The sequence below is a fragment of the Dicentrarchus labrax genome, unplaced genomic scaffold (genome assembly GCF_905237075.1).
Source record: "Dicentrarchus labrax unplaced genomic scaffold, dlabrax2021, whole genome shotgun sequence".
NCBI classification, from domain to species: Eukaryota; Metazoa; Chordata; class Actinopteri; family Moronidae; genus Dicentrarchus; species Dicentrarchus labrax.
In genome coordinates, this window is record NW_026136720.1 from 30,641,071 (window position 1) to 30,659,277 (window position 18,207).

Consider the following 18,207-nt stretch of genomic DNA (forward strand, 5'->3'; position numbering starts at 1 on the left):
CAGTAATCGCCACAAAATATTTCAGCAATAAAGTTAATAATTATAAATAATTATATAAATAATGCCTTCACTTGACTATCATTACAGCCATATCATACTCAACTAGCATAGTTGTTTAAGGTGTCATCTTGAGGTCATGCTGGCAATCCTGACAAAACAAATCTGATTCCAGTCCACGTAACCGAAGCTCGGCATGATAGACTGTTATCTGGTGTTTTCCTTACAGCAAAGAACACATTAAAAAAATTGCTTAATACAGACATCAGTCCAAACTGTGGCCCTTAGGTCATTATGTTATGCTAGGTTTTCCAATCTTGAGAAATGCTGGCTAACATATTTTCTCCTTACTCCAATAAAACCGTATGTCTTCTTGCTTGTCTCTTGTATTCAGCTCAGATTAAATTTCCTTTCTGTATAAAGTGTCCAACCATTTCTTTGGGAGAGCAGAGAGGCCATCATTTTCAGGTGTCACATTTGAGTTAGAAACACATCTAGTGGGAATGCAACCTATGCTTTATTTTCTCTCTTCCTGTAGGAGTGGAGTCTTTCAATTTGTCTCCATATTTCTCTTCCCCTTCTGTATTCCTTCCCTCCAGACATTTTCTGTGTCCACTGCTACTGTTTCTGTCTACTTTTTCCCCTTCGGTAAATGATCAGCACTTCAAAGCTGCCATTGAACAGTGTCAGTGAGCTCCCAGGCCACAGGATCTGCTGAGCCCAGCCTTACATTAGAGCTTATTCAATCCAAGCTACAGGTGTGCTGCCCCGCCAACTCCCAGAGGATGGCAGGCGCTTCAAACACACCAAAACACAACCTTCAAAAGGCTGCGTGTCATCAGCATTAATTCCTGGACACTGAGGAATCAGCAGAGTACTCTGTCATCTGAAACTGACTTTGAGAGAGAGAGAGAGAGACAGGGAGAGGGAGAGAGTGGGCAGTAAAACACACACTGTCATTCATACCTTCTCATTATACCCCTTAGTCATAAAGAAGCCCGGCAGCTGAGCTCACCGACACTGACATTCTCAACTGTTTGTGTGTGCAAGTTGTGATCTTGACCATATGTTTTAAGTTAATAGCTTTAAGTTACCACATCGCCGTGTTTGTGTTATGTAATTTCTTTTCATATATTTATTTGTCTGTTTGTGAATATACTGGGTATGCATGCTGAGTGTGTCTTAAAACAGACCTTGATGGCAGTTACACCTATATTTGAAATTAGACTGTCTGACACAAACTCGACGCTGACCCTCTCTACACTTAGCTATACTGTACTATGAGTGAGTGAAAAATTTAGAGAGCCCATGTTCTACCATGTGCCTGTGGGGACCTGTTTGATCACACTGTGTATTGATGAGCTACTGTGTAGTCAGATATAATTTTAATGTAATGCTCTATGATCTCATATTGCACTTGTTTCCTGTAAATCTGGAGGTAACTTGAAGGCAAACTTGGCACAATTTAAGGAAAATAGTCCTGCAGCAATGTTTCACTTCAATTTGAAATGCAGTAGAAGAGAAACTTAACACCCTGTTTTAGCCCCCCACGCATTGAATCCCAGACCACACACACACACACACACACACACACGCTGTGTTTATTGGATTTATGTGATTTTTGGGGGTCTTGAGGATAGAATTCCTGGATTTTCTTTGTTACAATGAAAAGTACAGATATGGTCAGCCTAAGTACATAGTGAATTACATGTACAGTTACTTGATTACCGTACACTACCTCAAGTAAGTGCATTAAATGCTAAGTTACTACCGACTACTGTAAGTCTACAGTCATGCTAGTGGATTGCTGAGACTGAACTCTGAGCTAAATGCTAACATCAGCAAGCAAACATGCTCACACTGACAATGGTACACCTGGAAATAAGAATTGTTGTGTAGGCCTAGAATGAACCATTTACATCTACAGAAGGTCCTCTTCATGTTGAACCGCCATGTTTTTACAGTAGCCCAGAATGGACAAAGCAATTACTGGCTCTAGATGGGGTCTTTATGTTTTTTGCAAGTTACAACAAATGGTTATCATCAGTAACTTAACCATTAGATGCCACTAAATCCTACACACTGTTAAGGTGCTAGTGTGCTAACATTTGCTTACTGGTATTGGAACTAAACACACAATTATTCTGTCTATACTGAGATCACGATTATTTTAACACAATTAGTCACTGACTTTGGAAACTTATTTATTATAACGTATTTATTCAAGTTTTAAAAAAATATATATTTTTAAAAGTGGATTTCCTTGAACTTTAAATATCCTTTTATTCAGTTTTCTTTGTAATTTGTCAGACTCCTTCAGTATTTAATCTGCTTGGCGACCAGCAACACACTTAAGTTTGCAGATGTTTGCTTTAATACACACATTTTGACAATCAGATGTTGGTACTGATCAAAAAGTCGGGCTCCCCAAAGTGATTACAATCCATCCATCCAACTGTAGTTGAGGCACTTCACTCTTAAAAAAAAAAAGTCAGCCCACTTGTGGCACTAGAAGAAGAGTCATCTGGGAACCACTATGTCTGCAGCATTTTTGTTATAATAAATCTAGTAGATGATGACATTTCAGTGGATAATTGAAAACTTTCTCCTGCTGTTGGCAGTAGAGGAAGTTAGTCATTAGGATCCTCTGCTAACCATTAATGAATGTACAGAATTTCATGGCAGTCAATCTAAAAGTTGTTGAGATATTTCATTCTCAACCAGCATTGCTATTCCTAGATCCCAGCCTCTAGTTTTGGTAAACATTATGATACTCCATGTAATGTTGGAAATTGGCAATCGTTGTCAATTTGCCAACATGTCTTCTGCCCTGTCATTACTGTATTAGGTGTGTGTGTGTGTGTGTGTGTGTGTGTGTGTGTGTGTGTGTGTGTGTGTGTGTGTGTGTGTGTGTGTGTGTGTGTGTGTGTGTGTGTGTGTGTGTGTGTGTGTGTGTTGTCTATCATTATAGGATTAGTTTAAACCTTTATTTTGGCATCAGTTGTATAAAGTGAGTGGCTGAGGCTCTTCTTTGGTAGTCTTATGATTGTCTGCCTGTTATATGTTGCAATTCCAAAGAAGGTCCGTTAGGACTAACGTTCTCATATTGGTTATTTTTAGCTATTTGGCCTATAATATCAATTTATACGCCTGTAATAATAAAAACAATAGATATGTTTTGCCCTTCCACTTCAGTAAAGCTGTGGTACTCAGTCTTTTCAGACCAGTGGTTCACTTTGGTGAGACAGAACAACCTGTGCTACAACAAGCTACTGTTTGTTTTGAAGCAGCAGTTAAAGGCCAGGCTGGTTATGTTACAATGGTAGCAATTAAGGCTGAGCAGGATCCAAGATTAATTCATTTGGAACAGTTGCTTTGATCCTGAGCCAATTCCTGTTAAATTAAAATGAGTTTAAACAACTTGTTAAAGCTATGACTTTTCAAAGTAATAGAGATAATTTTGTAAGCAAGTAAACTGTAGAGTAAAAGTAGAGCACGAAAAATAAGAGCAAAAGCAGTAGATTTGGTTTTCAGTTCAGCAAAAGTTGTCAGTTTCAGCTTGCATCAACTCAGCCTAAGTATTTAACCCTAAAATAAGTAATATAGGCCTAGAGGAAGGGTACAACACAAGAATTACTGTATCTTTCCAGTAAAAACTATGCGCAAACTATTTTAGCTTCTCCCCTAAAAACCTACATTCCCACTAGACTTAAACCCACAGCTGTCCTTCAAACCCCTTGGCTACACAAGGTTTGCCACTGCGGCTTCAAAACATAGCAACCCTTCCACTGGTTCTCTGGAGTGGCAATTCTGGGGCTAAATTTGGTAAAAAATGTTGAATTAGGCTCAAGTTGTCTGCGTACTTGTCGGACAGTCAAACATTCTCACCCACTTCACATTGTAATTGGCAAGCTGTGCAGAGGTGAGAAAGGAGCCAGGGTTTAAACTCTTCTTCCTCACACAGCTGATAGCCCTAACACTGTGTCTACACAGAATGTGTAGAGTCTCTGTTAGCTTGTGTCTACAAATTGACTTCACCTGAAGTGCCCCACTGTGGGTTTTTATGATCCATGTAAAGGCTTTGTTATCCAGCGGTATATTGCAGTTTTATACTGTAGGTGACACAACATCCCCCTCCTGCTACCAGTTTTGATAAACTGGATACTGGCATAAGTCCAGACCCCTCTTACTGTAGATTTAAATAAAGGTTGGCTTGGTGGTTCAGTGGTTAGCACTGTGACCTCACAACCAGAATGTGGGTCCAAATCCACTAGCTCCAGGGTGTATCCGCCTCTCGCCTTATGTGTTCTAGGAGAGGCTTCAGCCCTCTGTGAGCCTGCACTGGATGAGGGGCTACACAAAATTCTTAGACGGGTAGACTATTGTTAGAAGTAATAGAAAATTGTTACTGTTCAGTGTTTCCCAGTTGGTCTTTCTTTAAAAGAGCATTTAGACTGAGAATGAATGACTGCTGGGTGGCAGCTTCAGAAGAAGTAGTAGATCCTACACAGGGCTGAGTTATAGCTATAAATCACACACAAACACAGTCATTCAGACCTTCTCATTACAATTCTGAGTCACACAGAAACTGTGCAGGTGAGCTCACCAGTGTTAATACTCTATAGTGTGTTTGTGTGTGCACATGTTTGACTATTGTGGCTCTGTGAAAACCTATTTAGAGCTATAATATGAAAGTAATATATGATGCTTGCTGTCCTGTTTTTTTAGCCAATCATCCAAGAGAAGAGTGGAGTTGCTAGTTTTAAATTTAGACATGTACAGAGTCTACTGACTGTGAACCTATTGTCAGACCTATAATACTTGACTAATTTCCCCTCTTATTTTATTTCAAAATACCATATGTTCTTATCCAGTTAGTCTTTGGGTGGCTAACTGGAGACATGCTGTGACACGTCAGTGTTTTGCAGTTGGCATTTGGCTGTTGAAGGGAACCTCTCCTTAGCCGATGTCTGACAGTGATTGAGATAGATCGGAGGGAGGGAAGGAGGGAGAGACATGAGGCAGAGGGAGAGAGCCATGGGCTATAGGAGGTGGGGGGGAGGGTGTGTCTGGGAAATGGAGTTGTTTTAACATCAAAGATAACCCTACTCAGGACTCTGCAAAGACCTCGCATTAGGCCGGGAGACACTGCACTTTATCATTGGCTCTTCCTGTTTGGCAGCAGCCTTATCCTTGAAGGTTGTGTTAAAGCACTGATACACTTTAACAAATTAGAAGTCAACATCACCCCTGGCCTCCCACATGACACAAAGTCACACACTGACTTGGATTTCAGCCTCACTCTTGGCCAGTGAGTTAAAAAAATAAAAAAGTAATATATATATATATATATATATATATATATATGCTATTGTAAGCTCTGATCCAGTGACATAGTTGAATCTAACTTGACAAAAACATGTGGCAAAGACTTAATAACTTAACTTACTAACTATTAACTGTAGTATTTGACTACTGCGCAGTATTTACCAGTGACAGCGAATCTCAGTTTTTATGGTACATACTGCAGGATAGCGGATGGTGTTGATCATTGTGTATGTAAGAATGGGTGAACAGGTTCAAATGAACAGTCTCCTGATTGCTGTAAACCAACAATTTATTGACTTTTTTATATTATTATTGACGTTGGAGCAAGCAAAAAACACAACATGCACATATTAGAAACTTGTAATATTGTTGTGGTGAATGGAGTTGGGGTTAGGGTCCGTTCTGTAGGAGATTTAGGTGTAATGCTGGTAGCAGCTCATGTAACCTTTTTATATATTAAAGATTCCCTTCAGACATGTATTAAGACATACACCAATCAGCCATAACATTATGACCAGCTGGGGACCCTGGTTGTCATAATGTTATGTAGCCCCATATGCAGCAAACCGTGTTTCTATCTCTATCAGAACCAGCATTAACCTTTTCAGCAATATGATCTACAGTAGCTCATCTGTTCAGCGGCCAAGACTCATTCATGCACATGGGTAGCAATGGCTGGCCCATGTGGTCCAGTCCATGACCCTGTCACCTGGGCCACCCCGTTTTCTTCCATGGAGTACTTTTGATAGGTACTAACCTGCAGACCGGGAACCCCCCACAAGAGCTGCAGTTCTGGAGATGCTCTGACCCAGTCGTCTAGCCATCACAATGTGGCCCTTGTCAAAGTCGCTCAAATCCTCACACTGCCCATTTTTCCTGCTTCTAACACATCAACTTGAGGACGAAATGTTCACTTGCTGCCTAATATATTCCACCCACTGACAGGAGCCATGATAGCCAGTTAATCAGTGTTATTCACTTCACCTGTCAGTGGTCACAATGTTTTAACTGATCGGTGTAAGTAAATAGCTTTAAACAATAATGTGTGTCTGATATGTATTTTCTTCCACAAAAAAAGTATAATTTTTACATTAAAAAACAAATGTTGCTAGTTTCTAAAGTTTTCCTGCTGGACACAAGATGTCTCCTCCTTCACTCTAAAGTCCATTCTCAGTGGACTTTAGAGTCAGATGTCCACTGGTGTCTTCAAGTTTCTGTATCACACTTGTATAAATTGCGAATTGGACCAGGATTAATATCTATATTTATATCTATAACTACTTATGATGTCACAAATCACACTCTTAGGCCTCACCCCTTAAAATCTGATTTTCAATGAGCACAGAGAAACTTTCCACTTTCAGCAGATGAATGTGAAAACATCCTTCTAGTGTCAAACTCTGCACAGACAGCATTCAAACGGCACACTGTAGGAACTGGAAGAAGCATTGATTTTTGACTAGAGGGGGATTTTAAATTTGTGGCGGTGTGTTTTTTTCAGAACAGTGTGAAACACACAAGGCCACACTGCCAACCCAGGTCAGTGGAGGGAAAGAAAAAGAAAATGTATCAACACCTTCGGAAGGAGAAAAACCTACTGAGAAAGGTGAGTGTGTTTGAATGTATCTTACGCCTCTACATTTGTACATATAAATTTAGCAACGTCTGTCTCATTCTATTTTTTTTTGTTTTTGTGACCTGTTGCACAACATTAGTCTGTGCAACAGGTCTAGACCTTGCACATCCATGTGTCTTACTAGTGAATGCTCCCAGCTAATGCAGGAAAAAAGATGTCAGTGTTACTAAATCACTATCAATTCAGCAGAGTTTCCTGCAAAAGGTTGACATGTACAAGCCTGCATAATACTACATTAAATCACAAGTCTGTTGCAGTCAAATCCTTCGTAATATTTTAACTAAACTGCTTGTCACTGGATATCTTAAAGACTTAAGACCTTAAACAATACGCTAACCGGAGGCTAGAGCAGCTCTATTGTTTGACAAGCAAAGGCTTCCAGTTTTACCACTATAGTAAATCACCCATCACCAAACATATCTGTATACTGTTGCCTCGAGTGAAATATTTTTTTGTCAGAACAAGGCTGTTGCTCTTTTGCCATTCAAATTAAACTGCATAAAGAACATTTTGATTTAGCCATAATTGGTTCATATGTTTTAGACCTTGTTCAGAAAATAGAATTTTGATGCTATATATGTTGCTGAATTTAGATAGATAGATAGATACTTTATTTATCCAGAGGGAAATTCAAGTATCCAGTAGCATAAAAAACATACATTAAACTAAAATTAAAAACCTTAACCTTAAGAATAGAATTAAAAAATAAAATAAAAGATAAAATATAAAGTATTATTTATATATATTTTTATAAAATTAACAGTAGCTACAGTAAACAGTGCAAATGGAGTGGAGTGCAAATGGAAGTAAAACAGTGCAAATGGAGGTAGAAATTGTCCATTATCTATTGTCCTCCCTGCCTTTTGTGTTTGTGTACGTTTTTGAGTCTGTTGGTGGAGCTGGACTGGGACAGCAGTCTGCCACTGAACACACTCCTCTGCCTGGTGAAGGTGTTGTGCAGAGGGTGGTGGGTGTTGTCCAGTATGGACAGCAGTTTGTCCAGGGTCCTTCTCTCTGCCACTGTCACCAGAGAGTCCAGCTCTGTGCCCGCCACTGAGCCAGCTCTCCTCACCAGTCTGTCCAGTCGACCGGTGTCTCTCTTCTTGCTGCTTCCTCCCCAGCAAACCACAGCATAAAAGAGGACGCTGGCCACCACAGACTGGTAAAACATCTGCAGCAGTTTTTTGCAGATGTTGAAGGACCCCAGCCTTCTCAGGAAGTACAGACGGCTCTGCCCTTTCCTGTGTAAAGTGTCCATGTTTGCTGTCCAGTCCAGCCTGTCGTCCAGCTGCAGCCCCAGATATTTATAGGTCCTGACCACCTCCACATCGACCCCCTCGATGGACACGGGTTGGAGATGTGGTTTCTTCCTTCTGAAGTCCACCACCATCTCCTTGGTCTTGGAGGTGATCAGCTGCAGATGGTTTGACCTGTACCACCTCACGAAGTCCTAGACCAGGCTCCTGTACTCCCCCTCTCGTCCATCCTTGATACAGCCAACTGTCGCAGTGTCGTCCGAGTATTTCTGCATGTGGCAGAGCCCGGAGTTATGCTGGAAGTTGGATGCGTACTTTTTGTGTATTTCAAAGGCCCATCTAGGGGCAAATTAACTTAAAGCTATAAACTCTGTAGTATGTGGCATGTGTTCATTCTATATATGTGTCTCTATACAAATAAACATTAAATAATGATTTTTTTAAAACTACAAAAAGTTATGCTATGTTTTTAAGAAACTGGTATGCTGATCATTTTGAAACACAGAAAGCATGAGTATACTGTTCCCCAGGAAAAACATGGCCCCAGGACCTTTAGGTAAAAACCCTGCTGACTACTGAGCAAATAAATAAAAAAATTTTAATTCATCAAATTTTAATATTAGAATAGTATAGTATACTGTAATAAACATGATACATGATATTAAGATGGTAATGTTTAAAAAACGCACATTAAACATGATCATATACTGTTTTAATCTCATGCTCTCCTTGTGTTACAAAACATGAGACACAGCTTCTGTGTCTGTGACTGTATGCACGAGTTGGTTGCACACAAACACAGATAGACAGTACATTGTATAAGTGGGTATTTGTGTTCACAGCTTGCCTAAGCAGGCAGATTCTGCCCCCTGAGTAAATATGGTGAGCCACTGATAACATTCATTTGTGTAACAAGGACGTATTCACACACCAAAACACACATACATGCACAAAGGCAATTCAGTAGGGGTATGTCTGCAACGGAATGATAACTTATTTTGTAACTCCAACATGCACTGCTTACAGTATCATCACAGGGTTGTCCCCAGGATTGTGTAAATAAGTGGTGCTCAGGTCCTGGATGTTTGCAAAATGGCAGTGTGAATATAATAAGATGAAGTTTTTTGCATTTTCATAGAACCTTAAATTACATTTTCTACTTTATACAGCCTTGACACACCAGTAGAAAGCCTTGGATGATTGCTGCATGAGAACCAGAAACCACAGATATTAGGAGGGGGTTTTAGAACATTGACACATTGTTTTGGGGTTTTTTTTCCCTACAGTCTCAGTTACCAGGGCAAAAGGTGTGCTGACCCGGGTGATGCGTCTGGCCCAGCGGTACCTGTTGGACCCAATGGGTAGACAGAGGGTTGAAGAGAAGGGTTCTCAAACACAGACAAAGCCCAGACAACGTAGTCCTGCTCCTGGACGAGTGTTTAAGAGTCGGACTTCAGCTTCACTAACACAAGCTCAGGTAAAGCTTTGTTAGTACAGATGACTTTAATGTTTTCTCTGCAGCTTTTTTCACTCAGAATCTTTGGAAAGTGAAACTGGATACCGTAACTCATCTTCTAAAGTAACTGATTCAGTTATTTTCTTCTGGAAAATTGTGACTTTGTGTTGCTGATTTCGTTGATGCAATACAGGAAATTGTAATTGTGATTGTAATTGTGTTTGAGTAATGCAGTCAGACTAATGCTTTACACGTGTCTTGCCAAAATATTAACAAATAGATCAGTTTGTTGCAAATTAAAAATGGGCACCTTTTATAAATAACGTAATTGTAACTTTAAAAGCCACACCATAAGCCTTTGTCTAGAGATTTGTTATGTCGTCTCTTCATATCTTAGCACTCTTAAAGCAATGGTTTGACATTTTGGAAAAAACACTTCACTTCCATGCTGAGAGTTGGATGAGAAGATTGATATTCTCTCATATCTTTATGTTAATTTGAAGGCCACAGTCAGCAGCTGGTTAGCTTAGCTTAATATATAAACTGGTGCCTGAATATTTCTTGGTTGGGCAACATTCCCCTCATGCTTTTAGTCCTGGTGACAAGGCGCAGCTCCCAAATGGAGTGTGACGTGTTATTTTTCCCCGCGAGTGTCTGACTAATGAAAAGTAGGACGACTAAGACTCTTCTCATCAATTAACGGTTTAGTCCAGGATTAGGGGGCAGCTCTAATGGCCAAGACATAGGCCGTCACATAACATCCCATAAAACTGCAATTTGCTTTTACACTGGTAGGTGTAAACTGGTAGTTTGCTGGTGGGCAGATTTTGTTACTTTTTGGAAAGAGCTAGTTTTTTTCAATGCTACGCTAAACAGCTGTTGAAGGTTAGCTTATGGTTTACCTGACATATATGAGAGTGGTATCAGTTTTCTCACTGAACTCGCTACAAGAAAGAGAATAATTGTATTTCCACATAATGTTGAACTATTCCTTTAAGCAACCACACAATACTACTTCCCTACCACATGCCTTTGCTCTCACCTTTTTGTTTGGTGAGTAATTCTTGTCATGCACCACTGTGATAAGCAAAGCTGTCAGATCCCTGGCTGAGAGGATAATGATTAATCACCATAGCCTTCAAATTATATTCCACTTAACCCAACGTCTGTGCCCATACACTGTCCTATAAGAACAAAAATAGATGGTGTCTTTGGTAACAGCCTCTGTGTCCTTGTGCACAAGACTTATCACTTTGTGCTGGTTGTTTTGATTGCGCCAGTACAATCAATCTCTTAATGTTGATTCATACTTAATGTGTGAGGAAGGTGTAGCTTTGATGCTGTTTCACAGTATGTAACGCAGTAAGGTATTCTTACCATATGTTCTGTATGGTTTGGCCTTTTACCTCAACTGCACTTCTCTGGAACATTGGTCTCTATTGCCTGCCATCTGGAGACTCTCTCAAACTTTCTCCCCTAAACAATGTGAAGTTTTCTTTAGCCATTAAAGAAATCAGGGTCCACTGTGAGCCAGCAGTCTAAAAGCCTCGAACAAAGGGCCGAGTGTCTGACAACCAGTTTCAACAGCTTAATTTAGATGCCAAATCCTTCTGCTAAAACCAGACTGGGCAGCAAGGCTCACTAAGTTGGCATCTGATACAAAACACAAGAGGGCTTATCTCTATTCTTACTGTGTTGAGTTTTCATAATATTTGTAACAAGGTTTTTCTAAACGTTTAATTTGAAGTGTTTTTTGTACTCACTGCCAGCACAATAGCACCTACTTCAGATGGAAGAGGTCAGTTATATAGGGTGAAATGTTAGTGAACTATGTGCACAGGGGTTGAGCCACAGCGCACCATTGCCACAATCTCTGCTTAATAAATAAAATGTCCCATCACTATAAGCTCCCTGTGCCCAATTGTCCACTGTAAAATCAAGGGCGGGATCAAAGCTTGAAGCAGGTCTCTCATTTAAATTCAAATTCAAAAGCTGTATCATTTATTTCATGAGTTACTATAACTAACTATGAGCAAAAAGAACTGATGATGGAGAGACAGGCAGTTTAAATAAAGTAAGAAAAGAAAAACACAATGAGAGCAGGAAGAAAGAGATGTACAATTACAGCAAGCAACGGGGTTGCAATTAGACAACAGAGGAAGCCACTATAAAGCAGTGAAAGTGTAAATGACATGAGAGAAAAAAAAAAGCTATAGGATTTGACTAATTATTTTAGATAACTCTTGTGGGAGTTGATTGGCTTATTTGCTGAGTCTGCTCACTCAGGATTACAGTAAATTCAGCAAAACACTCTTTTGGTTATTAGATTTTAGAAATTTGAGTTTTTCTCTAAGTTTGCTTCCTTTGATCACTTGAGGAATGCTGCTCTTCAGAAATGTTTCTCTTGTGACCCAGAATAATTTTGTATATATTAAAAAGAGAGGAAATAGTTTCTCCCACTCGCCACCTGTTATGTCAAACTTAAGCTCCAGGGACCGTTAGATTAAAATGATTGGAAGATGTGATAGGAACATTGCCCAGGGGATTTTTTCTTGGGATACGAATACATCTTGTAGTATCTTGTCACAGTGACTCGAGCTAGCTTTTTGACAGCCCTTGGGGTTTTGGTAAAGATGGTCCACAGTAGCCCTGTTTTCATCAAAATGTATTACAAAATTTAACCGGAGTTAATAGATAGGTAAAAGAAAACGTGAATGAATGCTTGTTTCCATCCACTACCGTTATGCGATTATTAAGAGTTGCTTCATCAAGATAAGCAGTAGGTGGCGCCAATTCTCCAGTTGGAAACACAAGAAGAAGAGGGTGCAACAAGCCCCCGAGCTGAGCCCCTGTCGAACCTCAAAAGCGTACGTTGATGGAAACACAACTATCGTGCTAGCCACTCTAGCAAGCTGGCCTTAGGGATGACAATGTTGGTCTGTCTGCCATTTGGTCTGTCCAACACTCAATAACTGTTGGGTGGATTGCCATGACATTTTGTACAGACATTCATTGTCCCTTGAGGATGAAGCCTACTGACTTTAGTGATCCCTTGAATTTTCCTTTAAAACTATCATTTGACCAAATACCTGCAGAACAGGTGACATTACCATCAACCTCAAGCATACTTTGTGTTTAGTGCTAATTGGCAAATATTAGCCTGCTGACACGTCAAACTAAGATGGTGAGCATGGTAAATGTCAGCCTGCTGGTTTTGTCATTGTTAAAGGTAGTGTTTAGCACAAAGCATTGCTGCACCAAAGTACAGCCTCAGAGAGCCACTACCTTACCTGTAGACTCTTTTCATGTTTATGGTATCTAAATAGCCTGACTGTTCAAGAAACAAAATTACAATAACATCTAGAGGCCAGGACTGGAAAAGCCACATAAAAATTAAAGGAAGAAACAAATAAAGAAATACAGTAGGATACATTATTTTCACAGCAAGTGGGGTTGAAAGTTAGCCTGTTAGTTGTAGCTTCAAGTGCAAACACACACACACTGGGTCCATAAAAGGATTAAAACACATCCTTTCAGCTGTACCTTCTTGATGCTGGTTAACAACACAGACTAAGGAGGATGGAAACTGACGGGACATACCCGTTCACTAGCATCCAATCATCTGGTTCATGTTCAGATAGATATATACCGTGCTGTTGCTTCACTTGTATTCCAGCTCCCTCACCTTCCCCTCGCTTCCTCTTTCAGATCAGATCCAGGAGGCGGAGCCAGCAGAGAGGCCGAGCACAACAGCCGCTAGTGCAGGGGAGCAGTGGTGATGTCACCGTGGCCCCTGTCATTGTGACAGATACCGCTGGTTACATTAAAACTGACAGGTGAGGACAAATGTTAAACATTGCAAACCAAACATGACATGCCTGCACTCATGCATGTCAAGTCTTTCCTGAAGTGTTTGTTTTTTGCGTTTGACTGTGTATTAGGAAACATGAATGGCCATCTGTGGACCTCCTTAATGCAAATTCTAACATGTTCCTGCTAGTAGACTTTTTTTTTCCCTCAATCTTTTTATATTGCATACAGTGTGTGGGCACAATCACAGTAACACCTGTACAATATAATGCTATATATGAGCTTATAATGAAGCTAATAATGTCATTCATTCGATTTACAATTTTTTATCAAAATTTATACGCCCTTACTTTTTGTACCATTGCCCAGATACATTTGTAACGGCCCTATTTTCACGGCAGTTCAACGACTAGTACAAGCAGCACTCTGACAGTTTGATGTTTTTCTGACCTTGAAGTGTCCCCAACTGTGTGGCTTTTGGTGCAAAGCGCAGAGTACACGGTGCACAGGTGGGAGGAGAGATGTAGGAGAGGAGTGAGTTGTTGGTATTTTGATGAAAACTGTTTTAGACTTTGCATTGAATATGAGTAATTCTTACAGTATCTGTTATCCACAGCTGCTTCATAGTGCATGAGATACTTCTCCTTTAGTTTATTTATTCCCTGCCTAAATCTCAAGGCAGCAGCACAGATATGTTGATTAATCTGCAAGATTATTATATTGTCCTGAGGGTTTTGTCAATCAGCAGGTTACTGATCATCAGTCCCTGTGTCAGAGCTTGAGACATTTTTATAGCTAGCTATGCACATGCTTATGTTCCTCTTCATTTTATTGGGCTTATTCAATTAACTTTTCTTTCTCAGGGAAAATGCTCTTAGCGTATTAGAGATTTTCCCATACATACTTAAAATGTGTGTGCGAGCAAATGAGCTTTTCACGTGCGTGAAACACATTTTTATTATGTCACACAGAATATGCATGTCCAAAAGTGCTTGTCTTAGCTTGTTTATTTTCATGTGCACAGCCTAAGAAGAAACCGTGGAAAAGACTGTTCCTCACAAACTGGTTGTCATTCACATGTACCTATGTGTGCATGTCTATGTGCAGACGGTTACATACTGTACTCTGTGTGACACCTGCATCTTTTGTGGGACTCATTCAGTTGTTTACCAATTTAAAGTTCTACTATTCCATCATGTCTTCAGGTTTTGTTTCTTTATAATAAAACCAGCTGGTCCTTCAGCAGCACTTAGAATTTCACAATAGTCTTCTAATCCTCTCATTGTAATGTTGTTTTTTCTCTGACAGGCACACTGCTCAAAACAAAAGGCTGTCACTCATGTGTTAGTGGTGTGTGTGTGTGTGTGCGTGTGCGCGCACGTGCAAGCGCAAGCCCTTTTTGCTTCCATGCATATGCATGCACGTGTATGTGCTCGTGTTTCAAGCATACTTGTCATTCCTCACAGTCTTTGTGTTTAGTGGTTTAGGTTGTTTTAACCAGGCTGTGGGTCACCAGAGGTCATCAAGGGTCACCAAAAGGATTATTGTAATTGGGTGGCAAATTAGTGGTAGGGGATGAAACTGGACAATGCTCTCTGCCAGGTGTTGAAAACACACGTCATCTTAACAAGCATAAAAGCAAACATGGTAGTCATCAAGACAAGTTGATTGGACTGGAACACATTTTAGATAACATTTTTAACATTGCTAGCTTCATCTATCCGTTACACGGTCATCTTCGGACATACATGTCTTTTATGGAAATGCTCCTTACGGCTTTATGCTCACATGATGGGACCGTTATGGAAAGAGCTGCAATGATCACACAATATTTGCAAGAAGAGCATTTCTTTCCACACCCTGATCACTGATGGATTATGCTGTTGAAGCTAGTGCTGGGCGAAAATTTGTATCATGGTATTTTTTCAAGACTGTGGCGATTTGCACAGTATGTCACAGTATTTTTTTTGGAAGACTGGGCCTTTAGGTTTATAGTGGCTTATTCTACTGTCATCATGTATATACTAAAGGCTTGGATTACTGTAGGGGCTTATTGACGCCACTAAATTATACAATATATAAAGCAATCAGAATGTAAACAATTGTTATTGTGCACCAATACCAACCAAAACACCAACTTTAATAACAAAAAAAAATATAGGAACAACTTTAACATTGTTTCTTTTTCAAAACTAAATATTTTGTGTTGTTGTATGAACACTATAAATTGACATAAAATACAAAGAGAAAGATATTTCTCAAATGTTCTATTGCACCAGAAACAAGTGAGTTACAGCAGTTGTTTCAGATATGCAATGGTATGGTGGTATATTAAAATTTAGTGAAGATTGTAACCATTTGAATACAGGACAGTCTTGCAAGCGTGTAGGAGAAACTACAGGGTCCGCGAAAGTTGTTAAAAACATGAAAGGCCCTTTCTAGAGCCAGTGTTTGGGTCGTCCGTTCTGGGCTAGTGTAAAAACTGGGCTACTGAGGAAAATCCCCTGCAGACCACACTCACAGCAGAAGTTTGCATAATTTAAGCCTGATCCAGCTTTTGTTTGTCCTTTTCCTTTCTACTATGTTTTATTGTGAGTGCACAGTCATGGAAAATGCCTAGGTTTTTCTAAAATATTGTTTCTAGTATGAACAGGGTTTGAATCACTGAGACAATGAGCACTGCTACATTCTCCCATGGGCAAACAAACAGGGAGTCATTTTATACATATGATGCATACAGACATAAATAATCCAACCACAGGTATACAGAATAGATCCCATGGTCATAAAAGTCTTTTTGCTGTGTTACTGTAATGTTGAGAGAATCCTGCCTGGGTGGTTAAACATTTAATTGTCTTACATTACTAATTTAAATGAGGCTTTTCTGGAACACAGAAAGGATTACCCTGAGCTCTGCCTGACAGGGCAGCTAGGTCATACATAATGAATATTTAAAATTTTTTTTTTTTGTTGTTGTTGTTTTTTAACTGTAGTGTACTTGCTTGGGAAATGAAGGAGCGTTTGCTTTCCTATATCTGCTTTGCCCAGTGTTGATGGTGGACACTTGAAACCTCACAGAAAACTCGGATCATATCAGACCTTGCTGAGGGGGTACTGCTTTGGAGAGGTCATAGTTCAGGGGTTGGTGCCCTTACTTAGCCTTAAGGGTCACTATGCTTGAATACCACGGTCACTTGACATTATACCATGACCATGTGACATATCTCTTGCTGTACAGTATTGTCCAAGCCTCTTGGCTATGTCTATGTCTTTGTCTCTGAGGAATCCTGTAAGAAATTGTGTCAGACATGTTGAATTTGTTAAGAAACCGGTAGACAAAACACGAATTGCGCTACAGGAGGAGAGCATTCAAACAATAGAAGGAATGCTCTGCGTTCCTTTGTGGCATTTGCCTCTCTCAGAATTCCCCCTGCTCTCCTGCCTGCCTCAGCAGGTTTATATGCATCTTATACACTTTGATAGTTTCACAGTTGATAGCTTGTGTCTTTGTGTCAGGACCCAAAATCTGTCTTGGGATGTTCTTTATGGCATAGGTCTTTGAAGTCCCAGTATCAGCATCACTTCAGCATGAAGAAGGGAATTACTCTTTCATGATTAACCCCCAGATATTAGGTTACAAACTGTAAGCCATTACATACATGTTTGTCATGTGATAGAACATGAAACTATCTCCAACTTTTATTTATTTTGAGTGTGTGTTGTAATGAAATGTAGTTGTCTACATTAGCATGCAACTCTTGATATTTTCATTTCAACCTTAAATGATTCCTTTTGGTTTCCATGTTTGTAAAAAGACTTTCTGCCAGATTTTTAATTTGTGGGATGCTCAATAGAGACTGAGGACTTTCTCCCAGCTTTTGTAGCTGAAACTGGGTGGAAACAATAAGAGAGTTTAAAAAAACAATCTAAAGTCTGTGCATTAATTTACATGCAGCAGTGTTTATATATAGTCGGATGTCTGGCAACCTGAAATTGGTTGTTGTAGTCAGCTTTAATAAAGCAGCTGACAAGATACAACCTTATACCTTGTAGACACAATACAGTACTTCATCTTAATATATTCAAAATACATTCAGTGTTGTTGCATGTTCTTCACCATTTCTTGCTTCATATTCTTGCAGAATCAGCAATACTCCCTCCACAAAGTGTGTTTCACTGGGCCCCATCCCACCCACTCCCTCCTCTGTAAGGAGGCAGCCACTATGCAGGTGTTTCCTGTGGTATATTGATCCCATCTGAGAGTTGAGGGAGGTGATGATGGAGACAAACACATTTATCCCCTGTTGTTGCTTTTGTTTTGTGTTTTCATTGCTCTTGGTCAGAAGCGTTTTAAGAATAGTAGCAATGAGGGATTACGAATATTTTGGAATGTTTTTGCAACAAATCTACAGTGGTAATCAATGATAATAGGAAAGTGAAAGTTAAATAAAGAAGAAAGAAGAACAAAATTGCCTGAAAAAGATTTTACTCAGACAAAAAAAAATATTTATTATTATCAAATTATTGAATCCTTTTTTATTTCTGAGGTAAGGTATAAACTGGGCAAAACAATGCACATTTCCTTTTGTAAAGTGAAACTACTGTAATGTCTTTGCACCTTTGTTATCACAATTATTTTTCATCTCACTGATTTTAATCTTCACGTGTATCGCAATATCTCTTTACATTCCTACAAACTACATATATTTGCTGTTTAGAGACTG

The 18,207-nt window shown here is 39.6% G+C and overlaps 1 protein-coding gene across 1 annotated transcript in view; it reads left to right on the plus strand.

Moving 5' to 3' along the window:
* Nucleotides 1–18,207, plus strand: part of si:ch211-266k8.4 (TBC1 domain family member 10B) — a 64,452-nt gene that overhangs the window by 30,011 nt on the left and 16,234 nt on the right. Inside the window, exons 11-13 of the mRNA XM_051382078.1 lie at nt 6,827–6,931; nt 9,504–9,694; nt 13,382–13,509. Coding sequence (XP_051238038.1) covers nt 6,827–6,931; nt 9,504–9,694; nt 13,382–13,509 — 424 coding nt within the window. The remainder of the gene's footprint in view (nt 1–6,826; nt 6,932–9,503; nt 9,695–13,381; nt 13,510–18,207) is intronic.